The sequence below is a fragment of the Homarus americanus genome, unplaced genomic scaffold (assembly GCF_018991925.1).
Source record: "Homarus americanus isolate GMGI-L3 unplaced genomic scaffold, GMGI_Hamer_2.0 scaffold31037, whole genome shotgun sequence".
Classification (NCBI taxonomy): Eukaryota; Metazoa; Arthropoda; class Malacostraca; order Decapoda; family Nephropidae; genus Homarus; species Homarus americanus.
The window spans coordinates 2,382,145-2,407,429 of NW_024722227.1; the positions used below are offsets into that span (position 1 = coordinate 2,382,145).

At 38.9% G+C, this 25,285-nt stretch overlaps 2 protein-coding genes across 9 annotated transcripts in view; one reads left to right on the top strand and one right to left on the bottom strand.

Annotated features, from left to right (window-relative positions):
- LOC121862278 (interleukin-1 receptor-associated kinase 4-like) overlaps positions 1-5,151 on the bottom strand; it is a 21,645-nt gene extending 16,494 nt beyond the window's left edge. The window contains exons 1-2 of one of the 8 annotated variants that reach the window (XM_042360405.1): positions 5,018-5,151; positions 326-555 (exon numbers count right to left, since the gene is read on the bottom strand). In XM_042360405.1, the coding sequence (XP_042216339.1) occupies positions 326-549 (224 nt within the window). In that variant the 5' untranslated portion in view covers positions 550-555; positions 5,018-5,151. The other 7 variants (XM_042360401.1, XM_042360402.1, XM_042360403.1 and 4 more) reach the window with 7 other exon arrangements.
- On the top strand, positions 5,038-22,082 carry LOC121862280 (pyruvate dehydrogenase [acetyl-transferring]-phosphatase 1, mitochondrial-like). Its single transcript, XM_042360409.1, has 3 exons — positions 5,038-5,232; positions 18,130-18,316; positions 18,695-22,082. The coding sequence occupies exons 1-3, from the start codon at positions 5,038-5,040 to the stop codon at positions 19,861-19,863; spliced, it is 1,551 nt and encodes a 516-aa protein (XP_042216343.1). The 3' UTR covers positions 19,864-22,082.
- Positions 22,083-25,285: the final 3,203 nt, after the last annotated feature.

Here is a 25,285-nt window from a genome sequence, read left to right on the forward strand (position 1 = left end):
GCATATATTATCAATATGTGAACTATATTTTAAAATGCCTAATAATTTTAATATAAAAAATGCAAAAATATTAAAGAGCACAACTTTCTTGATATTTACTCCACTAGAAACGAACGTAAACATAAAACAGATTACTGAATTGGCAGACTAGCCCATCAGCTGACGCTCACAACAAAACGTGTTTGTCGTAAGGATTTCGTTAATCGAAGTTTTGTTCGTTAACCAAATTGAAGATCCTTATGGGAGGTAATTCATTAACCGAAATTTCGTTAATCGAACCGTTAGTTAACCTGGGACCACTGTATTGTATATAGAGATAGCTTACTGGATATCATCTGAAGAATACTTCCTAGGATAATGAAGACCCTCAGGGATTGGATCTCCTGGTGTCCAGGGAGCACTGGGTACACGACCCATCACCTCCCGCCACCCATGTGTAACTTCCAGAATGTGTGCCAGTTGTGACTTTGCCCAAGGTGGAAGGAAACGTAGTTCTGACATCATTGAAACCTGGGGACTACCACCCTCATCCTCAGGAACGGCTTGCATTGTGCTCTGAAAAATATGAATGACAATTATTGTGGTGTAATTGTTCTTATTTATCCTCACCATCACGGATAATTATTGTACATGGTAACTCCATCGTCAGTATGTCTGCTGCTAATGCCAAATGTCTGTGTACGGTACAGGAGTGCTTTGATTTATGAAAGGGATATGTTCCTCAAGAATATTTTTTTAAATAGATTTTTTGTAAATTGAAGCCATTTTTCTCGTTGACTATCATTATATGGAGGGAGATACATTCCCACGAAAAAAAATCCCTAAACGTAAAGATATATATTTTAAGCAATTTTTTGTCGGAAACAATACTTCTAAACATAGCTATTATTAATCATAATAACATTAATAAAGCAGTATAGTACAGTACAGTATCAAGCTTTATTGTTCTGAAGAGAAATTTCCTAGTTTGTGATAACGGCGCACCACTGTCGTCAAGATGACAAGTGGTGAAATGATAAATAAGTTAGAAGTTGCAATTCCTCCACAGTTTTTGAATACTGTACTATTCTATTGGTAAGAAAGAGCTTCTCTTCTATACAATATTTTCTTTACCAGAACATTGCCCCTTCTTAATAGCCCATCATCAAGACTTTTAACCAATTCTCACACACATTAATTTTTTAAGTTTCTGTGACCACAACAAGTCTTATGTGGCCACTCACGTGATGTCTGGTCCTGTTGTTTCTTTTACTTTTTTTTTTTTTTTTACTTTTATCCTCTTCGCCACTGATCGGCTTGTTAGCCGCTTGGGATCGGTCACGCCTCTTTTTTTCACCAAAAGGTCGGCTCGCTAGCCGCCCGGGCGATCGGTCACGCACGCACGTCCTGGGCATGCACCGGCAATGTACCTGAACCTCCAGTGTTGGTCAAGTCTTCAAAGAGCTCACACTCGGTGCCGAAGCCAACCCTCACTCCGAAAAAGTTTGCCCTCACGGTTTTCTGGACTTGCGGCTTCTTCAATCTTGAGCTGTGACCCCTTGTCAGCGAGGTGGACGAGTAGTGCCGTGCTTAGGGTATATCTGGCAACAGAACTCTTCTTATAAGACCCAATGAAGTTTATCTCTGCCTGATTTACCTTCTTCTCACAATGGCCCGAGAACTTCAGCTCATTGTCAACATACACACCTAGGTCCTTCTCACACACAGTCTCAACTAGTACATTTTCTTCATCCCGTTGGGACATATGGTACGCCTCCTTACCGTTGGTACGCCCCAGGTGCATCCTCTTACACTTCGTGACATTGAATCTCAGCAGCCATTCCTTCGACCATTCCTGGAGCCCACAGAGGTCCTTCTGCAGCTCTTCACAGTCCGCTTGGTTCTTAATTTCCCGAAATAACTTGGCGTCATCGGCAAACATTTGTATGGAGGAGTGTACAACGTCAGGCATATCATTTATGAAACAAACAAACAACAGCGGGCCCAATACACTACCCTGCGGTACCCCACTTGTTACAGGTACAGATGACGATTTCGTGCCATTAATCACCACACATTGCTTGCGGTCATGTAGAAAGTCTTCTATCCACGCTAGGACATTTCCCCGAATTCCGTACCCTTCCAGTTTGATTTTCAGCCTTTCGTGGGGTACACTGTCGAAAGCCTTGGCAAAATCTAGGTAAATATTGTCGATATTACCACCCCGTTCTAGAATATGGGTCCAAATATCCAATACCTTGAGCAATTGTGTCAAGCAAGAGCGCCCCGGCATAAAACCGTGTTGGCAATCTTTTACAAGGTTGTTTCGTAGTAGATGTTCCATCGCTGCATCTCTGATAATACTCTCAAGTACTTTACATATTATGCTGGTCAGGCTCACCGGTCTATAGTTGTTCGTGGAGTGACTATCGCCCTTCTTGAAGATAGGACTCACATAAGCCACTTTCCATTCACTGGGGACCATTTGTTCATCCAGGCATTTACAAAACAGAATCTTCAGGGGCTCTGCAAGCTCGTTGCACAGCTCTCTTAGCACTCTAGGATGCACCATGTCAGGTCCAGGACTCTTATGGACCTTTAGCCTGGACAGTTTATTTCTAATACCCTCTTCTGTGAACACAATGTGGGTCAGTGCTGTGTCGAACCGTCTGTCCTCAAACGCAGGAAGGTTAGTTGCATCCTCTCTTGTGAACACTGAGGAAAAGAAGCTGTTCAATGCCTCAGCTTTATCCTGGTCAGAATCTGCGTAACTACCATCTTCAAGCCTCAGGTCTGATACTCCTACTCGCGTTTTCAATTTCGACTTTGCATAGCGGTAAAATTTTTTTGGCATGATTTATACATCAATGGTTTCATTTTTGTTTTGACTTTAACATAAATAGAAAATTAATAAAAAAGACGAAAATTGGACTATTTTTTTCACTAGAAATAAAGAAGAAGAAAAAATATTGGCGTTCCCAACATCATATCTCGACTCTTTTCTCAAAAATCCACCCTAGTTACTGTGTAGAAGTGGAATTTTATGAGCTTTCCAACAGTGGCTTTGGAATTTTGATAAGACTAACCGTGGATAAGGTGGAAGACGAAATAAAAGACAAATGTGACCTACCAGCAAGGCTGACAGGAGGAAACTGTTGAACAGTGGAACTCCACCCACATTTAGGTACTTTCTGGAAGATTCCCTCGCAAGATCGTGCATTCATTTATGATGTATGAAAATTTGACAATTATCTTGAAATCTTTTGGGTAAAAGTGGAGCAGACAGCTAACACCAGACAGATTTGCTAAGATTTCATTCATTTTTTTCAGAGTTGTTCCTTGGATGACAGTAACTTGGTAAATAATAAAAATTATATGCATTTTTTTCGTTTTTCTCTATCTACAATCAAAGCTTCTCTGTAGTGGGCAGGGCATGAAGGATGCAGGAAATTGCGGGGTAAAACCCAGTGAAAATCTGAACATATGCAAAAAAATTAAATAGTTACTGTAAATATTGCGTAGAAAAATCTGCCATTTCGGCGCATGTTATCATTCTCTCTTGGTTTGTGTTAGTAACAGAACCACATTCTCACTGCAACAAAAAAACGTAAAATTACACTATGTTGCTTCAATAAATTTGCTTTCATTGGTACCAAATATATACCGTATATCAAAGTAAGTTCTTTCTGCTTAATATGCCGCCCACCAGCTAGGAAGTTTAGTAAGGTTAGGTAGGTTTCTTTGGTTGGTTAGGTCAGGTTTTATGAGATTCTGTGCATTTTATTGTTTTTAATACTTACTATCATCCAAAGAATATCTGTGTGATAAATTAACGAAATCGAACTACTGTACTCCTTCTGGTATTGGCCATTTGTTCCACCTTTACCATGTTTTTTGAGGGGTGAATATTTTAAAGCTTAATGACATGATTTGCCTCATTAAGTTAAATACTGTAGTACTACCCAATGATCAGTTGCGATTCGTGTCATGTGTGCGTGCGGGTTAACTTACTCCTCAATGTTACCCTACCATACATGTCAGGTTTTCTACAGGTCCTTAAATTCCCTCCTGTACTATAAGTGATGAAATTGAGGTAAATTAAGACTTCATGTAAAGTATTGTATTTCCCCTGTGGTTACTCCTCTACACTATATATATATACATACTTTTACAATGTGAATTTGTATTAGTTTAAAGCAAATGAACATCTATCTATCTAGCATAAAAATATGTTGTAACCTCCCACCTGTTGCCTTCCTCACAAATGAAAAATGTTCAAGTTATTACCACGACAAACAATTCTCAAAAATTATTCATTAAGCTGCAAAAATTGACGAAACATTCTACTGTATATAAAACTGTCTTGGGACTCTTTCGTTAGGTTCTTGTAGTCTTCTGTTAAAATAAATTAATAAATGATTGGAGTCGTTTAGTTCCCCGTAAACAACACCAACTATCACCACTTCTTACCTCTTATTTCCTGTCAGTATTATCACTTCTCACATTAATTACTTTCCCAACTACAGGCTTTATGTTGTATTTCTTTATACAAATACAATAATAAGACACATAATGTACTCTTATAATTATTATCGTAAAGTTCCGAGTTATATTTGTTTTGGCATTAATATCACGTTATATTCATAGATTCAAGTGTCATTTCCACAATTTTATATAAAACTGATTTGTTTTACCCATAAACGCCCATTTAAGTAAAATAAAAGAGGTATTATAAAATTTAATTATTTCTATGTATTGCTCGCGAACGTTGATTATACCTACAATTACCAACCACAAAACTATTTTACTGTTTTTCATAAGAAGTACGATAGTTATATATAGTCTAGAGTATATTTTATTGTTTTTTTTACATTAAATTAAATATTGTATTGCGTGAACTATACTTACAGGTATACTGGTAGTGTTGGTCAGCCTGTTGTGGCCACTTTCGTCTGCTGTAACTTGTAAACAGACTAACCTAACCATCACCAACCAAGCTGCAAGTATAAAGATCCCGTAACTCCCCACCAGTACTTACATTCTAATCGCTGCTGCGTTATGGCCAAAGTGTTCTCCAGGTTATACCAAAATGTGAAGCCATTATCTTTATGTTTGGGAAATAAGAAGATTTTACTGGGTGAGACAATCGGTGCCAGGCCAGAGAGGCTTGGGTCACCCACTACCACAAGGAGACTCGGTACCACTTCTGTCCCACATAACAGCTTCCCGCGTCCTAAACTTTCACCCCAGGAAGTAAGTGTACTGGTTTAGGTGTTGCTAGCCCCCTTGGTCCCTGTTCACCTTGCAGTAAGTAGGTACCTGTTGTAAATCGAAAGGTTGCAAATTCGTATTCAGGGAAAGTTGTTGGAGCTTCTAAACTTGGAATTTGGAGGTGTTGCTTCAGCCATAATTACACGTTTATATATAAAAATCCGTGGTTATGATCTTGGGTTACATATAATTTGGGTGAAGGTGGAGAAGACAGTTATCACCAAAATTAACTAATGGAATTGCACCAAAATTTCTGGATATTATTTGCACGATACTAAATAAGAAAATGGAAACGGTAATACATAAAACCCAACAGAACCTAACCTAACCAAACCAACTTAACAGAACCTGACTTCCTAACCAGGGGGGCAGAATCCCCAGACCCCCTTCATATAAAGTTGCTCAGCCATACAGTATTACGTTGCTAACCTGACCCTGGTAACAGCAAAAGAAACTTATCTTAATATTAAGGTAGGTTGGGTTTGGTAGGTTATGTTTGGTAGGTTATGTTTGGTGGGTTGGGTTTGGTAGGTTATGTTTGGTAGGTTATGTTTGGTGGGTTGGGTTTGGTAGGTTATGTTTGGTAGGTTATGTTTGGTGGGTTATGTTTGGTGGGTTATGTTTGGTGGGTTGGGTTTGGTAGGTTATGTTTGGTAGGTTATGTTTGGTGGGTTGGGTTTGGTAGGTTATGTTTGGTAGGTTATGTTTGGTGGGTTGGGTTTGGTAGGTTATGTTTGGTAGGTTATGTTTGGTAGGTTATGTTTGGTGGGTTATGTTTGGTGGGTTATGTTTGGTGGGTTGGGTTTGGTAGGTTATGTTTGGTCGGTTATGTTTGGTAGGTTGGGTTTGGTGGGTTGGGTTTGGTAGGTTATGTTTGGTAGGTTATGTTTGGTGGTTATGTTTGGTGGGTTATGTTTGGTTTGGTGGGTTGGGTTTGGTGGGTTATGTTTGGTTTGGGTGGTTGGGTTTTTGTTATGTTTGGTAGGTTATGTTTGGTAGGTTGGGTTTGGTAGGTTATGTTTGGTGGGTTATGTTTGGTGGGTTATGGGTTTGGTGGTTTGGTTTGTGTTTGGTGGGTTGGGTTTGGTATGTTAGTAGGTTATGTTTGGTGGGGTTATGTTTGGTAGGTTATGTTTGGTGGGTTATGTTTGGTAGGTTATGTTTGGTAGGTTATGTTTGGTAGGTTGGGTTTGGTAGGTTATGTTTGGTAGGTTATGTTTGGTAGGTTATGTTTGGTGGGTTATGTTTGGTAGGTTATGTTTGGTGGGTTATGTTTGGTGGGTTATGTTTGGTGGGTTATGTTTGGTAGGTTATGTTTGGTGGGTTATGTTTGGTGGGTTATGTTTGGTGGGTTATGTTTGGTAGGTTATATGTTAGTAAAGAGAGATGAGTTATCCCTCTAAAGAGCTCAAGTTACTTCTACATACATTCTCACCGACCAGCTGAAACATTTACAAATTGTCATAACTAAGATTTCAAACTAGTCACAAATTTGTTTCAAAAACACTTCATTTGTAATATTACCTGTTTTTACACCCCTACACAGCTAAGTTACACAAGGTAGAGTAGTATCACACCATAAAGTTGTTGGGAACAAAGTTTTGACCTGTGTATAATTATACTGAAGCAACTTTATCTGGCTTGTTAAGTTCAATGAAGCTTTGACAATCCAGCAGTCTTCATTTCTCAATCTTTCAGCAACCATTATACTGTATTTTCAAAATATTCCTTTAAATTCTAATACCGTACTGTACAGGTATCTGGCAAAATTAAAATTTGGAACATCCAGGAGTAGTTATCTTTGTTGACTAACAATGCAGTAGCCAATGCTCCTACCTGGCCATTGTTTTCAAGTCCTTGAACTTATGGTGACATTGTCCAAACATTTACCCTTGTAATGATTTTTATGTCTTGGCGTGGTGTGGTGGTGGGACGTGTGTGTGGGAGCTCCGTATTTTTCGTCGAAAAACAGGGTCTTTCCAGGAGTACCCAGTCTGATTTCTAGGAAATCTGATTGGTGAGTGACTAGTGAGTGTCGTGACCAGTTCAATATCTGTGATCCCCCAAAGTATATATATTTGTCAATTTACTGGTGAATCTGTGACTACCACGTGAGGTGTAGGCCCACCAAACTCCCCTCAGTGCCATGGCTTGTAATCTGAGCCCTGTCCACCCCCACCGTCCACCCTTCCCCACTGTCCCACCAGGCCACCCAGCTGACCACACAACTTGACCATCTCCCTACTGCCAGCTACTCAGCCCTCACTAGCTCCAATATGTCTAAGTTGGCTGCTAGTATCAAACATTCAAATTTCACGAAACAATAGCTGACTGATGTGATAATGGAAGTCCAGCGGACACTCATACAGGACACCATACAACAAATGAATAAGGAGACCATCAGGAAGCTAGAAGAGGCTGACTGGTGTCTCACTGACCAGCTAAGTGAGATTAAAAGAAGCTTGGAATTCTCACAAGGGGAAATAAGTGACTTAGAAGCAAAGTTGAACGTTGAAGCTAAAGAGAATCGAACACTCAAGACCCAATTTCAACAGCTGAGTGAGGAGAATTCCAAGCTCAAAACGGAACTAACGACAACAGCAGACCGGGTGGATTATGTGGATGACAAGGGCAGCGAAACAACCTCAGGATTGCCGGAGTCGCCGAAGATGCCCACGAGAACTGGGAGTCATCCCAGCACAAAATTTCACTCCTGCTGAATGACCATTTTAAAATTCCTGAAGTAAAGTTTGACCGTTTTCAACGCGTTGGGAACCCAACTCCTCACGCCCCTGCAACGTCATAACAAAATTCTCATCCCCCTCTGACCTTGACAAAGTGTTTTATCAATGCAGTAAGCTGAAAGGCACCACTATCTTTGTCAAGGAAGACCTCTGCCCAGGTACGATTGAAGTCCGCCTACAGCAAATTGACCAGTTTAAAGAAGTCAGGAAACAAGGGAAACACGTGATGTTCACTCATAAAACCCTTGTTGTGAGGGATCAGGCAAGTGGATACCCGCCCACTCACCCACCCGCTGTACCAAGCCCCTCGAGAACCCCCTCCCCACTGAGGGGGAACCAGTCACTGTTGCCATCACCTGAGGAGTTTCTCCTCCTGCTGGCCAACTCGAGTACTACACGTCTACCCTCTGTGGTTGAAACCAGCAACCCTCAAAACCAAGTGACAGGCGCACCTCCCGCTCAATCTGGGAATCACCCTCAACAGTACCGGTCATCCTAATTCTGTTGGTTGTAGCACTTGTGAGTACGTTACCCCCCTCTATTATAACTTTCATAGATCTTCCTTTTTCACACCTCAGTGACCCTGAGTTTTCACTGTTTCTTAACCAGTATCAATGTTCCCACAATGATGCTAGTGTCATTCCCATAGAGGTGCCAGATCGTATGTGTTATACCCCCTTTACCCATAGTGTCAACACAATACTCCCTCATATCGATCCTGATGCCTTTCTACAAAACTCACTGGGTTACACCAACCCCAACTGTAACTATTACTTTCCTGACTCTCCCGAGTTTAGTTCTAGTCTCCTACTACCTCATTCCTTCTCCTTGATTAGCCATAGTATCAACAGTATTCCCCTTCATCTAGATACCTTTTTAGATCATTGTTTATCTTCTATTGCCCACAAATTTGATGTATTTGGGTTCTGTGAGACCAAACTCACTAACAATATTGAACATTTGTATAACATTCCTAATTATAATAGACACTGCATCAACACGTCATGACACAGTGGTGATGTCGCCCTATATGTTGATACCAAGTATAACACATCTGTAAGAGATGATTTAAAGGTTCAGGAGGAGTACATGGAGAGTGTTTTCACTGAATTTCGTAACAAAACACGAAATATCCTAGTAGGAGTAATCTACAGAAGACCCCACACTAATGTAAGAAATTTTCTTGATAAATTTTCGGAGCTTATCTCTATCATAAGGTCAGAGAGGAAACTTTGCTACATTACAGGAGATTTCAACCTTGATCTATTAAAATCAGAACCGACACCTCAGTATTAGACTTCTTGCTACCTGTCATTCTAGGCTCTTCAACACTATAACCAAACCCACTAGAGTACTGCCACCTCTGCCACTGTGATAGATCATATCTGGACTAACAACACTCCTAACAATCTTGCAAGTGGAATTATTTATAACAATATCTCAGATCACTTCCCAGTTTTTGCCATGTACAGTATAAATCAGCCACAAGACCTGAAAGGTCTAGTAGAGTCTCAATGCAATACAGAGACTACTGCACCAACATCATGCTCCTTTTTGAAAACAATCTAATGAATGCTAACTGGGATCTTGTCTATACCTCCGACAACCCTAACGTGAACAGCTGCAAATTCTCTTGCATCTTCAATGCTTGCTTTGATAAATGCTTCCCGCTCAAGACTAAGTCAGTGAAAACTGTATCCATTTCCAAACCCTATATCACAAGCGAAATTAAGATAATGATAAAAGAAAAACACAAACTCCAAAGGAAATTTGCAAAAAGACCCATAACTTTCGGTGATGCTTACCGAAGTATCAGAAATAGAGTAACTCAAACAGTTAGAAATGCCAGACGTAGCTATTATACAAATAAGCTCCAGTCAGCATCAGGCAACGGTAAGAAAACCTGGAATGTCATAAATTCTATTCAGAATAGGAACACTCAGCCTTCGGCCCCCCACTCAGCTTTTATGATAAATGATTCAGTTGTAACAGAACCCTCCCTCATTGCCAACCACTTCAATGAATATTTTATTAATGTTGGCAAAAATCTTGCAGAGAGCATCCCTGGGGAATTTAGAGCCTACCTGCAAAACAGACAGCAAAATGAGCTGTTCTTATCCCCTGTCACATTAGATGAATTACTGGCCATCATAAAAATGTCCAAAGATGCAGCAGCAGGCAAAGAAAATATACCAATGAGCATCATTAAGAAAGTAGCCCACCTATTACTACCTGTTCTCCAACATATTTGTAACTCCTCCTTCACTAGTGGTGTGTTTCCGGATAAACTGAAAATTGCTAAAGTTCACCCAGCATATAAAAAATCTGAGGACAAAGGTCTCTTCAAGAATTACCGCCCTATATCAGTCCTCCCAGCCTTGAGTAAGATACTGGAGAAGCTAGCATGTAGTAGACTAAATTCCTTGTGCAATGCCAATAACATCTGTACAGACTCCCAGTTTGGATTTAGAGCTGGAAGGTCGACTGAGAGTTCTCTGCTATCCTTTACTAATGACATCTTAAATTCCTCTGATGTCAGTCAGTTCACAGTCGATACATTCTTGGACCTCTCTAAAGCCTTCGATACTGTCGACCATACCATCCTCCTTTCAAAGCTTGGAACATTACGGCATTAGGGGCCTGTCCCACAATTGGTTTACCTCATATCTGTCCAACAGGATGCAGTATATCTGCTATAATAATCACCAATCTGACTCCTCGCCAATCTTGTATGGCGTCCCCCAAGGTTCCATTCTCGGTCCATTACTGTTTTTGTTGTACATAAATGACATAGTCCACGCCAGCACACTCATAAAATACAACTTATTTGCAGACGATAGTAATCTCTATGCCAGCAAATCAGACCTCTATTCCTTGATGAGAACTATGAACACTGAATTGACTTAAGTCAGGACCTGGGTAATACATAATAAACTGACCTTAAACTTTGAGAAAACCCACTACACGATCAAGCACAGAAGATAAAACTTACCTCCAGACTTGGACTCCCTGTACCTTGGTAATACAGTCCTCAAACGCAAACAAAATACTAAATTCCTCGGAGTTATTGTCGATGAGAAACTTAACTGGAGAAACCACATACAAGCCATTCACAGTAAAGTCAATAAACAGTGCGGTATCATGTATCACACTCGACAGTCACTCACTCTCACAGCACTGAAAGAAATCTATCATGATCTTGTTTACCAACACCTGATACACTGTCACGCACTATGGGGGGCCTCTGGCTCTTCAAAAACACAATCCCTGGTTACTGCACAAAAGAGAGTTGTACAGACAATGACCTACTTGAAAAAACAGATCACACAAATGGAAAATTTGCTAAATTTAAAATATTAAAATTCGAAGATATTAACACCTACTGCTGTGCCCTCTTTGCTTACAAATCTATCAATCACTTGCTTGACAATAATTATTTTCAGTTCCGGAATAATCAGAGATACAACTTAAGGCACCCAGAGCTACAAAGACCACCCTGCATGCACTCCTCTCAGTCACAGACCTCCATAAAATATCATGGTGTGAAGGTGTGGAACAACTTACCCCCACCTATCTGAGCAAAGACTACGCTCACTTTAAATCATCTCTTAAAAAATATATATTGTCTAAGTATTGATAGTTCTTGTAATACCTACTATATTTACAGTACCTGCTTTTATTGTACCATCAAAACCATTTTATCGGAAATTATCATGTAAATATATAAGAAATTTCCATTGCAGTAAATATATTTGCCAACTAGACATAATCCTGACAGCTCTGTCCTCTTGCTCAACCTTAATATTGTACAAACCTTGTTGTAATGCTTTCCCATTATATTTATGTTTTTTTTTTTCAGTTTCACTGTAATTTATGTATACAGCTCCTCCCCGACTTACGACCTACTTGACTTACGACCACCCGCACTTACGACCTGCCTCAGTTGTACCAAAATTTTGTCAAATTACGTATTTTCGAGTCCCAATGTCAGTACACAGACAAAATTTTCGTTTGTAATTCACTTTACATGGTTGGCAAGCTTAAAAGTGAGAGATTTGTGGTGCTGAGAAGAAAAAGAGACATTCATTTTAGATTTTCTATGTATTATTTAATCATTTTTGACTTACGACCATTTCAACTTACGACCTGGATTTGGGTCATTAACCCCGACTTACGACCACCCGGACATACGACTGCCTCAGTCGTACCAAAATTTTGTCAAATTACGTATTTTCGAGTCCCAACATCAGTGATTGCGCTGTGTACTGACAAAATTTTCGTTTGTAATCCACTTTAAAATGGCTGGCAAGCTTAAAAGTAAGAGTTTTGTGGTACTGAGAAGAAAAAGAGACACCCATTTTAGATTTTCTATGTATTATTTTTGCATTTTCGACTTACGACCAATTCGACTTACGGCCCGGATTTGGGTCCGTAACCCCATCATAAGTCGGGGAGGAGCTGTATCGGGTACTTATAATATAAAAAATAAAATAAAATAAATAAATATTGAAGTAATAACTGTGATAATATTCTGAGATGTTCTAATTACCACCATGCTATGTGTACTATTCCAGATGATACATAATACTTCCTTAAGATAAATGTACAGTACAGTATATATCAGGTGCCTACAGGAGAGCTCAGGCTCTCAACTGGCTCAGCCATGTTAATATTGTTATTATTATATACTCTGTATCTGTGTTTTTCTGGCTAAATAAACTGTTTCAATTCAATTCAATTCGATGGGTTAGTGATGGGTTAAGTGATCCTAGGGTGATGAAACACAAGCAAGTATATACAGGTATCGCCTATAATCTTGAAAATGGTGAGTGTACAGTCAGCGTCTATTTAACATACTTTATATGTTCCTAAAAACTCGTACATTAACCAGATGTACATTAAACGGACATAAATTTCCCCTAGAAACCCACTTTATAAAATGGGTTATACATTATCCCAGAATATCCCCCCTAGTTTTGTTTTAATCCCAAATTGCATCCCAAAATGTTGTAATGGTGAAATATGAGCAATTAAACTTAGAACAGTGGACAAGTACCATAGACAATAGGAATGCTGTCATTTTTACTTCTCCCAGCTGCTCCACCTCAACCCTCAACTCACCCTAATTTAATCGGATTTCTTACCTAGATTCCTGCCATCTCTAAGCATGATGATAACTTTTTTTTAATTTTATTCTCATTCCAAAATGCTCACTCTAATCTCAGTAAAGCATTATTAATGATCAATTAATAATTATAACACATACAATGAAAAGAAAAATTTTGTAGAATTTGTACACACTATGGGACTCATGGACCCTACCAACAATACATGCTAAAATGCCTCCTGAATTAGTTCTTCCAGCTTTAAGAATATTCTGATAATTTCTCAGTTTCTAACTTTAAATTATCATATCCACTTGCTGGCTGCCTATGATATCACTCTTCACATGTTTCATAGTTTGATCTTTATATTTCACTATGGTATTTATTGTTGAATGGACCAAACCAAACTCATGACTAATAACACAATTCTCTCACCCTAATCAGTTGTCTCTAGTATTTAAATTTTTTCAGTAAAATTAAAACTGTACCACCAGATGTAGCAATATCTGTATCTTATTTTTAAATTTCTTATCTCTTTTTGCTCATGGTACTGTAGGGTAGGGTAAAACAAAATCTTTGGTCGCAATACTGTTCAAATACCTTGTAATGCACACTGTAAACACAACCAACTGTGACCACTTCCCGAGTAATACTTCCAAAAGAAAGGAAACACAGCATGCCAAGAGCAGTAGCAATGGTGTGGCAGTGGACAGGTTTCATATGTGTGCAATGTATGTATCTGCTGATGTATGAACTGTATTGTATATGTATAGGGTTGGACATACAGTATGCACATGTGTGGATGAACATTGGCTGTAAATTATTAAGCAAGCATCTTTGAGAGCAGTATGAAGTAGCTCATACAGAGTATACAATCTAAACAAGAACATTTCATTTTAACTCATTATTTCTTGTTAGTGTATACTGTACAGTATCAAATAACTTTGATAAATTTAGTCATTGCTTAGGCTAGCATTCTGGCTCTCAAACAATTTACTGCTAAAGAAGTGGAGAATCTGAAGTCCAGATATTGTTTGGTCCCAACCATGTCAGTGTGTTGAGGTTACACTGGATTTTAGGTAATACTGTGAACTACCACTGTACAGTGAGGTATGCTATAATGAATGTAATTGGTTCCAGAACCTCGTTCGTTATAACATTCGTTCGTTATAGGATTAATCTGTTCCAGGCCCCCAAATTTAACCACTTAACACTGAAAAAATTCTGTGGAAAATGTAAAAAAATACGGTACTTTATCTTACCTTAGTGTTGTTCAGCATGCAGGACAGGAGGCAGAGGGGGAGGGGGGAGGAGAGAATTATGGAGAAGAGGTGGAAGGAGAGGAGTCATCCTTCCTAGCCCTCTCTGGTGACTGTCTCACAGGCACTTTGTCTGTAGGTTCTTTTGTTACCTTTGTAAAGAAGGAATCCAGGGTTGGCTGCTTCAACCTTGATTTCTGGACCTTCCAAAAGTAGTTCATAACATTGTCATTAAACACACTGATGGCCTTTTGCACAGAACCAACATCAGGATGATAATCCTCAGCAAGTTTGGACAGTTTGCTCCAGCAAAAGAATGCAGCCTCGAGATCTTTGGCTGGAATGATGCGGCTTTTCTCCTTGTCCTCCTCCTCCCCTGACTCCTCAGAAGTTAAGCTCCGCTTCAGTTTCTCATTTTCCTCTTTGTGAAGCTCAAGCAGCTCCTCAGTGGACAATTCCTTTACTGTGCTCTTCCACCAACTCCTCAACATCATCATCATCATCCACTTCCAGGCCCATGGAATTGCCCAGACACAATTTCATGAACAACAGCCTCCTCTTCTAACTCTTCGAAGCCTTCAAAGTCTCTTTGAAGGACACATTCAGGCCACAATGGCCTCCAAGCAGCACAAAGACACCTCACAGTAACCTCTTTCCAGGCTGAGGTAATTAAAAAAACAGCGTCTGCTATATTGAAGTGACTCTTCCAAAATTCCTTCAAGCTAACATCACTGGAAGAAGTGGACGCAAAACATTTTCTAAACAGTGCCTTTGTGTACAGCTTCTTAAAGTTAGAAATTACCTGTTGATCCATGGGCTGGATGAGAGGTGTTGTGTTGGGTGGCAAGAAGTGCACAGTGATGAAGTTGAACTCCTCTGGCAATTCAACCATCAAATTAGGAGGGTGGGCTGGTGCATTGTCCATCACCAACAAAGCTTTCAGTGGAAGATTATTCTCCCTGAGGTATTCCCGAACACTGGGTCCAAACACCTCAATCACCCACTCAGAGAATAAATTCCTGGTCACCCAAGCCTTTGGGTTTGACCGCCACATAACACCAAGGCGGGTCTTCCTAATTTTTTTGAAAGCTCTGAGGTTTTCTGTGTGGTACACAGGGAGTGGCACTAGCGTAGCTAGGGGGGCGGGGGGGGACCGGTCCGCCCCGGGCGGCACTTTTGGGGGGCGGCACTTTTGGATCTGCTCATCACCCATATCTGCAGCTACTGGAGACGTTAATCCATCCCTTTGTATCGGCGGCAAGTTAATCCTTGTCGTGTCTGACCTAACACCTGACCCACATCATCACGGCCACTTCATGAGCTACACCCTAGCTATGCGCCCCCCCCCCTCGCCACACACACAACCTGTAACCTGTTGAGGATTAAGGAAACAACTTCAAACAAGTATGCTTTCTTGGCCTGTGGGGACCCGTCCTTCTAGAAATTAACGACACACAGACTTACCTCCAAACCAAGGGCTTGAACATACAACAATGTGATATAAAACTCAGGGCATTAGAAACATTTCTAGTTGAAAACAGGGACAAGCTAGTGAGTAATGGAGTTAACTATGCCAAAGAAATTTGCAATGATCTGGGGATAGTCATGGAGCGCCAGCGTCGACCCAAAAAGAAGAAACAAATGTTTGGTGAAGGATCACGAGATGCTGAATTGCCATACGACTTTGAATTGAGGAGAGAAATGTTTTCTTCACTGGACAGAGTGATCCAAGAAATAACTTTGAGATTTCAACAGCTTCATGAACTTGCTGAGAAATATGCCTTCCTTACCCCATTGAATCTTTTGGATGATAAATATGAGTGTCAAATAGATCACGATCACGACGACATTGATAAAGAGGAGTTCCTCGTTGAGAGAAAAAGACTTCAGCATTTTGTTGCTGTTGCTGCTATAACTATTAAAGACAGAATACAGACGTGGAAAGAAGGCCCCCTTGAACTTTTGCAGTTTATTCAAAAGTATAACCTTGGGAACTCGGTTCCAAATATAGTAATAATGCTGAGGATTTTCCTCACAATTGCTGTTAGTGTTGCTACCTGTGAGAGGAGTTTTTCGAAACTAAAACTGATCAAGAATTACTTAAGATCTACTATGAGCACCTTGCGGTTGAGAAATCTTGCCATACTGTCTATAGAGCGACAATTGACAGATGAAATAGTTTTTGACAATGTCATTGAAGAATTTGCCAAAAAAAAACAAGAAAAGTTACTTTGTAGAAAGTTGTAGTTTTCATTTCAGAAATAAAGATGGTCCTAATTTTTTACACTTTTTTACTTTTTTCCCTATCCTATATGTCGTTTTTGCTTTTTGTTTAACTGTTACTTATAAAGTTTAAGTATGTTTGGGGTGTATTTAAAGCATACTATATTTGAGTATGTGAAAGTACAGTAATATTATAATGGTACACAAACTATTTAATATATATATATATATATATATAGAGTGAGTCACTGTGCAATATGTATTTTTTGTGGGGGCATAAACTCAAGCCGGCACACACTCTAGCTACGCCACTGAGGCTTTATTTTGCATCACCAGAAGCATTATATGTCTTTCATTGGCTTATGGCCATTTCCTCCTTGGTAATGTATGTATAGGCATTTTTTTCCAAAAAAGTCCAGTTTCATCACAGTTGAATACCTGCTGAGAAACAAAGCCTCCCTCTTTAATAATATTCAAAAAAATGTCATGGTGTTCCTTAGCTGCTTCCTTATCTGCACTAGCAGCATCACCATGTCTCACAACACTAAAATATTTTATTTCTCCTTCTGAAACCAGTAAACCAGCATGCAGGTACCCCTAAACACTGGCACATCACTATCACTTGCACTGGGAGTCTTGGCTTTAAGGTCCTCAAACAATTGTCTGGCCTTCTCACAAATTATAGCTTCACTAATGCTATCACCTGCCATTTCTTTCTCCTTTATCCACACTAAGAGTAAATTTTCCATCTCCTCAATCACATTACACCTTGCTTTGCTAAGTCTAGAGATTCCCTTAGCCACTTGCACTGTTTTCAACTCCTCTTTATTCTTTAAAATCGTACATAGTCGATTTAGCCATCCCATACTCATCACTAAGTTTTGCAATGCTTGTTCCATCCTCACGTTTCTTTATGATTTCTTTCTTAGTTTCAAGAGTTATGAGCTTTCTCACTCGCTTTGGACGATTCATTGTCACAATTGTACACTTGTATAACAAAATATTTATACAAATAACTATTTCCACATCAAAAGACGAAATTTCAACAATAACAGTGGTGCACTGGCTACACAATGAGACAAAGATGGCGCCTGACGCTCTTGTTGTGGGTCACGGTACAACAATATTCATGCGCCAGGCGAAATAGTCCCATATTCATCTGCGTTCGTTGTAGGAGTTGCGTTCGTTATAGCATTCTCAATTTTATAGGTAAAACCGTGCGTTATAGGAATATTCGTAGTAGGATCCGTTCGTTATAGCACACCCCACTGTATCACATCCAGTGAATGGAGGTGGAGAGTTTTGTTATTTGGCAATTTTTAAATATTTTGTCTTATAACATTAAAAGTATGGTTCAATTTTTGTTTCTTCCATGATATTGAAAGCAATGCCTGTACAGTACTGTAATAGATTAACTGAATAAAAGGGGTAGAGTTGCCCTTAAAGTTGTCAACTGTTTAAATGTGTAGTTATTTCAAGTTAAAGTTTACAGTATTAAAAACTTCCCTAAAATGTGATTTACTATTATACTTTGCCTAATATTAACAGGTGACTCAGATTCTGCGTCAAAATGAAGGAGTGGTGCAGGTGAGTGGAGTGGGAGACCAGGAGTGGGTGTCAGGAGAGATAGTACCAGCAGCAACCTACTCCATAGATTCTATAGATTCCAATCAACTGGCATCTAACTCTCCAACAGAAGACAAACTGGCATCTGCTCGATGTCTTCATACCACTGGTCAGTTGGAAGCTGTAGCATTGTTGTTCTATTTATTAAAATATTGTAATTGTCTCCAGTGACCTATTTATGATACAGTAGTAATCAAATATTGGTTATAGGTATATGATGCTACCAGCCATAAGGTAATGGAAGGCTTTCAGCAGTTTCCTTTTGGTAGACACACTGAATCATGGACTGTGTTGTAAAAATATGTGTCCAGATTTCTCAGCTATGTTATAACACTAATATTTTAGTGGATCTACATTGAGCAAGGGATACTGTACCTGTAACCAGTAGATTATTGTATACTATACTCTTGCTTATTTACTAGAGGGCCAAATGTTTTATAAGGATAGACCAAATATTCCCAGTCATTCACTTGTGCTCTTTTTGCAGGTTATCTGTTTGGTGTTTTTGATGGTCATGGAGGTCCTGAGTGCAGTCAAGTGGTGGCCAAGAGGTTGTTTGATTATGTTGCTGCATCATTGTTGCCTCGTGCAGAGTTGCGCCGTGTTGTGTCAGAGTGGAAGGCTGGCTGTCCTGTTCCCCTCACCATGGTATATAATGACCCATCGCAGTTTGTCTCAGAACTACAGGAAATATATGAAGCATCCCTCATGAGGTACTGTGACAATTTGCTGAATTCTATTACTCAGGACTTCAGTATGGAGGAGGCACTAATAGGTGCATTCCTTCAACTGGACAGTGACCTGAGTCGGGAGGTATTAGAAAATCAACATTCATCTGTGCTGGAGCCTTTGCTTCGAGTTGCTGTGTCAGGGTCTGTAGCATGTGTAGCACATGTGGATGGTCCTCACCTCCATATAGCCAATGCAGGAGATTGTGGAGCAGTGTTAGGAATACAAAGACAAGGTGCAGGAGGAGGCTGGCAAGCTCTTCGTCTTACAAATGATCACTCTTGGGAAAATTCCTCTGAAGTAGATCGAGTATTGTCAGAACATCCTCCATCTGAAGCAGATTATGTAGTGAGAAATCAGAGACTTCTTGGAATGCTTATGCCCTTTAGGGCCTTTGGGGACTTTCGTTTTAAATGGGATAGAGATACACAGGTCAATGTAATTCAGCGCTATGCAGGGCCTAATAATATAATTCCTCATTGCCTGACACCACCATACCTCACTGCTTTGCCTGAAGTGTCTTATCATCGCTTGCGACCATATGACAAGTTTTTACTCATGGCTTCAGATGGTCTCTGGGAATGTATGAGTGCTTTAAATTCTGTCACTTTGATTGGAGAATACATGAGTGGCCGTCAGACTCTGCAACCAGTGCGATTTCCTCGACAAGCTATAACTTTAAGAGAGATTGCACATTTATTAGAGCAACGTCAGAAAGGTTTGTGTCTCAAACCTGTCGACACAAATGCATCTACACATCTAATACGCCATGCTCTAGGGGGTTCTGACGCAGGCTTAGACCATGCACGTCTCTCACATTCACTCACACTCCCACCTGAGGTGCGGCGTTATTTCAGGGATGACATCTCTATTCATGTCATATTCTTTGATTCAAACTTCTTGAGAGTATGTCCTGTAGAGATTTAAGTTATAATTATGTATTCTTTCTTGTTTTGATTTGGAATTGCTTAGTTTTGCTCAACAGAAATTGAGGCAGAAGTCACAGCTAAAGTTGAAATATCATCCTTTATGAAGAAATATGTATGATGGTTAAGAACATAAGATAATTAATTTGGCCACTTCCCATCATATAGGTAATATCCTGGTGCTATATATTAACTCTATATGTTTTAGCTCTTTTGGGGGCTGCTCGTCTATACTGTATAGGTTACTAACTTAGAACTGGATGGAATGGGATAAACGTTTTGTATATTACCTTCTGTATACTCATCTCAAGGTTTGCATCAGAGTACATTTGCAGGGATTATTCATTAAAAAGGGAAAAGTATTTGACATCTACAGTTATAAAGGATTATAAATACATTACCTTTCATGTACTTCAGGGATAAACTGCTTGAATGAAGACATTTTATATTTTTAGTTTTACAAATTAACATTTATGTTAATTGGAAAGCTGCAGCTGCCACTTACCATAGGGCCAGTTTGTAAGAACACAGCAGCTGGTGGTCATTTGTCACAGTTGCTTCATTATGTACAGGGTATTTTGGAAATGTGTTTTGCATTTCTAGGGGTGTATGCCTAAGGATAAATTACTCTATGACTATAGTTTCAGTACCCCATAGTTTGGAGTTATGACACATGACAGTTGTGGTTGGAATGTGATAAATTGTATGGGGCATTAATGAAATGTCCATTGTTGTCAGTGCAATTTACTTACAATCATATGAAATCTGATATGGCTTTTACAGTACAGGTAATTGTTCAAAGTTCCGGCCCTCTTTCTGAATGTTACCACTTACGGGTACTTTAAATAGAGCTTGATGTCCAATTTTGTGTTATAACTCTGAAACTATGGAGTATTAACACTATGGTCATGAAGTCATTTATTACTATGTATGTCTCAGGAATACACCCCCAGAATTATGAAACATTTCCAAAACACTCTGTATAACACATGAACCTTACTGTGACCCAGTGGCAAATGTACTCCATTTTGAGTTTTGCCCATGTCAGTAATTTAGATGTATTTGCTGTAAATGATTTTGAAATTGCTATTGCACAGAATAAAGAGGAACTGTTCTTAATATTGAACACTAAGAGGAAAATAGATATTTAGTAGAAAGCAGATTTATAGTATATTATTCAGTACATGTATCTGAATAAACTACTGGTAAGTACAAAATAAAGGAAGTTACAAGTTTTAAAGCTAAACTATGGCAAGATTGGCAGTATTTTATGCTATCACTGTTAACATTATTGTGGAAAATATTTTATTTTCGCCTTCTCTACAAGTTAGCGAAGACAACAAAAACAAGGGTTGTTGCAGTAACTGTACAGTATAAAACTGCCTCCACCTTCCTGAGGATAAAAGCATCCAGGTTTTGCAGGCATTCAGTTGTGTGTAAGACTGATTGTGGTTGTTATTGAAGTAATTTATGGCCAAACACCTGGCTTAGACAACTTTAGTGTACTGACACATCTATAGAGTTAAATCCTGGGATTCACTGACAAGAATGACTGGTACTAAGCCAATGTTTATTAAAAGCCTCTTGTTCCAACCATATTCCCTTAAAAGGGATATTTGTAAGGAAAGTTTACCAATGGTGGTTGGATGCAAATGAGTCATGCCACTACACTGAGTCCATTTATTCTGTCAGTTGAAGGTATGGCTATAACAATCTGTAATATGGAACCAACCACACTTCCTTTACTCCTTGCTAAGTGAAGTTATGGGTTTCCACTGTTATCTTAACAGAAAGCAGGTAAATACTGTACATATTTACATTTTATATAGTACAGTACAGTACTTAAAGAATTTTTAAAATAATAGTTGGTGTTGTGTTTCCCAGAAATACTAGTTCTTTATAACTTTTAACTCCAGGGGGTATATCACGTATATCCTGAGACACAGCCGGGGGATGTATCACATGCCTATTTTTGTATACAGTATATTTTTTTTCTCCCAGATTGGGGAGAAATATGATGCCACCTGCCCTCGGTCTTAACCTATTCACAACTGGATGCCACTTTTAATATAAAATTTGGATGCTGTAGCTTTCCATAAAGCTGTTGTTGAAACTGTTACTGAACCTGAAGTTGTTGTTGAAGCTGCTTATGAGGCTGAATATGACAGTGTAGTTGAAGTTGATGGTTTAGGCCTTTGAATAATAAAGCTGTTGAAAGAACCTTGCACAGCTGCTTTTTTTTTCTCATTATACATCTTTATGTAGAGGTCATATGCATTTTTCACATCCCTGTTAATTTAATGCTTCGTTCTGTTAATGGACCCACTTCAAAAAATATGTTCATTGCTTGCTCCATATAATATCCACAGACCTCTCACCTTTTTCAAATCGTTTTAACACATCTAGTTTCTCGGCTAAGCTTATACACTTTCTTTTACCTTTTGAACCAGCACTACTATCACTTGTTCTCTTGCTCATGTTGAAGAGGGACACAAAAATACTGTAAGAAACCTGAGAAAGTTTTTCTCCTTTACCCGTTCAGATGCATGAAAACAAAAGGCCCACCAAGCTGCGACTGTTTGTACTAGTGATGCTGGCGTCACCACTCACAAGACCGGCAGCCTTCTTTGTGCAAGGCGTGTTTTTTATTTGTATAATAAATATCGGGATTTAGTTATTATTTATATGAAAATTACATTTTTTATTTATTTTTTAATTTTATTTTCATCGAAAATACGAAGAAAATAATGGCGTCAATTGAATTGGGTCCTAAATTAACCAGGGTCTTAAATATTAATCGTCGTTAGTAGAACTGTTGTTATCAGAGGCTTTCCTGTACTTTGTGTCTTTAATACAGTAATTTCTCTGTTAGCCAGAATCCCTCAAACTCGGAACTCTCCAATAGCCGGAATAAAAATGTTCTCGGAAAATTGTTCCCAAAGCCGGAATTTACAGAAAATTCCGGCTTTGGGAAAGATTTTCCCAGGGGCACATTTACCGGAAAATTCCGAGAAAATTTTCCCGGTACCCAGAAATTCAGGGGATGGGGTAGTTTTTTCCGGGTTTGAGAGATGAAAATCAGGCGCATTTTCTGGAAATTCCAAGAACATTTTTCTGTTACCCGGGAAATTCAGTGGATGAAGGATATTTTTTCAGGCTTTGAGAGAGTCGTCTCATTACCCGGAAATCTCTCATTCCCAGAAGTGCTCTGCACCAATTGTTCTGGCTAATGGAGATATCACCGTACAGTGGTCCCTCGATTAACGAACACAATTGGTTCCACAGTCGTTTGTTAACCGAAAATTTCGTTAACTGAATCTATTATTTCAGTGGGATATTGGGTAATTGGTTCCAACTCACAGAAAAAGTACATAGAAAGTAAAGCCCAAAAATGCATAAAGTCAGAAACACTCCTAAAAATCCCCATCGCCCTAAAATCACTATATATATATATACAGTATATATACTGTGTACATACATATACACTAGAACTCTTAAATCACTACTGTAATGTGATAAAGGCGATTAATTTTTATCTCTTGTGCTAAATATATGACGTTTATATTAATTATTCGCTGTCTTGCAAGGATTCCAGCAATTCAAATTATATTCTCCTGACTTTAGTCTGTGATATTATATACCGGGTAAGATAAAAACTGTAAGCCTAAAACCCTGGCTGGGGAGAGGGAGGGAGGGGGAGGTGAGGTGATATGTTTGGCAGTTGGTGCCGAAGGTCCTTAAGCTTGACTAAGTTTTTCTCTTATAAAATGCCACTGAAGCGACCTGGGAGAATATAATTTACATTGCTGGGATTGATTCTTGTAAGATAGTGATCAATTTGAATATAAACATGCTATAGTTTGCACTAGACAAAAATCTTAGTACAGGGGTAGTAATTGTTTAGTACATTATTTTGAGTACATGTACAGTACAGCTTTGCCCTTAGGACAGTGTGTGCATGTAAATGAGTAAAAATTAATTAATAAAGTTAAATATATCGAGCCAAAAATATTAGTTGAAAAACTTTATGTAGACAGAGCTTGGATGGCTAAATTTTAGAATGACCAATAATTTTAATATAAAAAAATGCAAAAATATTCAAGAACACAACTTTCTTGATATTTACTCTACTGGAAACGAATGTAAACGTAGAACCGATTACTGTATTGGCGGACTAGCCAATCAGCTGATCGGCTGATGCACACAACAAAGAATGTTTCTCCTAAGGCTTTCGTTAATGGAACTGAAAATCCTCATGGGAGCTAATTCGTTAACCGAATTTTGTTAATTGAACCGTTCATTAATCGAGGGACCACTGTATTCTACTTTGTGGGAAGAAATAAGAGAAGTGATGGCCCTATGAGTAGACACTCATTTTCACTGAGAAGAATATGGTTCTTACTTGTGTTGTCTTTATTCAACTTGTCTTCACTGTTACATAATACAGTATATAGTTTGAATAGCGAAGGCTTGAAATTTTTAGTTTTCAGTACAATACTGTATACAGTACAGTAATCTCATCCAACGAGGGGGTTTGGTTCCTTGAAAAAGGCATGTTGGACAAATCCTCGCTGCAAATGGTAATAAATTTTGAATTATTAAATAAAATTTTTAAGAGAAACCAGTCTGCTTTCCTCGCAAATGATATAATGAGATTCTTGGGGTGGTGACGATAATTAGCTTTGGAGGGTGAGGGGTTAATGCCTCAAACTCATCGACAGGTAACTCCATTACAGTGGTGCCAGGAGTGGATTCTTGGGCAGTACTGAATGTTAAGAGAAGGACATATAAGCTTACCAAGTAGCAGTGTAACAAACTATTGTATAAAAACACCAGTGAGTGGCAGGAAACACCACACAGGGCACTGGGCCAGGCAAATGCCAATTTCGAACTTAGACCTGCTAGTAATCAAGTTTTTTTTTTCACATTCAGTAAATAACTGCCAATTTTTTTTGAGCAGATACATAATTGAATCCACATTCAGTAGTTTGACTACTATAGTAGGAAAATTGGAGGCAGTAAATTGTTTGCATGCAATAAGCAGCAACAACATCCCCTTCATTATTTCTGCCTTTTGAGTGGTAACAGATGATAAACATTGGGTTACTAAAGGGTGTGATGTGATGGAATGATGGGTCTGTGCACCTTATAGACATAAACAACTGTCCCTATATTGTACTGTATATCTTTAGTGGGTGACTAAGTTTGGGTGGTCTACTATCTTAACAATTAATCAGAGGGTAGAACTGGGGAACATGGTGGTTGCATTTTAAGGTTTTAATTCATGGAGTAATAAAAGGTTTGGGTAAAAAGTAGAAAATATGAACAATATATGGATATTATAAGTTTTACAAAGTATGTTATGTGCTTGTATGGACTGATAATGGGATGGCCAGTTAATAATTGAAGTTGAAGACTGATAA

Bases quoted from the DNA above. Each gene is read 5' to 3' on its own strand.
- LOC121862280 (XM_042360409.1), top strand. From the start codon at position 5,038: ATGGCCAAAGTGTTCTCCAGGTTATACCAAAATGTGAAGCCATTATCT. The intron at 5,233-18,129 runs GTAAGTGTACTG...TAATATTAACAG, and splicing joins CTAAACTTTCACCCCAGGAA to GTGACTCAGATTCTGCGTCA. The intron at 18,317-18,694 runs GTCAGTTGGAAG...CTCTTTTTGCAG, and splicing joins TCGATGTCTTCATACCACTG to GTTATCTGTTTGGTGTTTTT.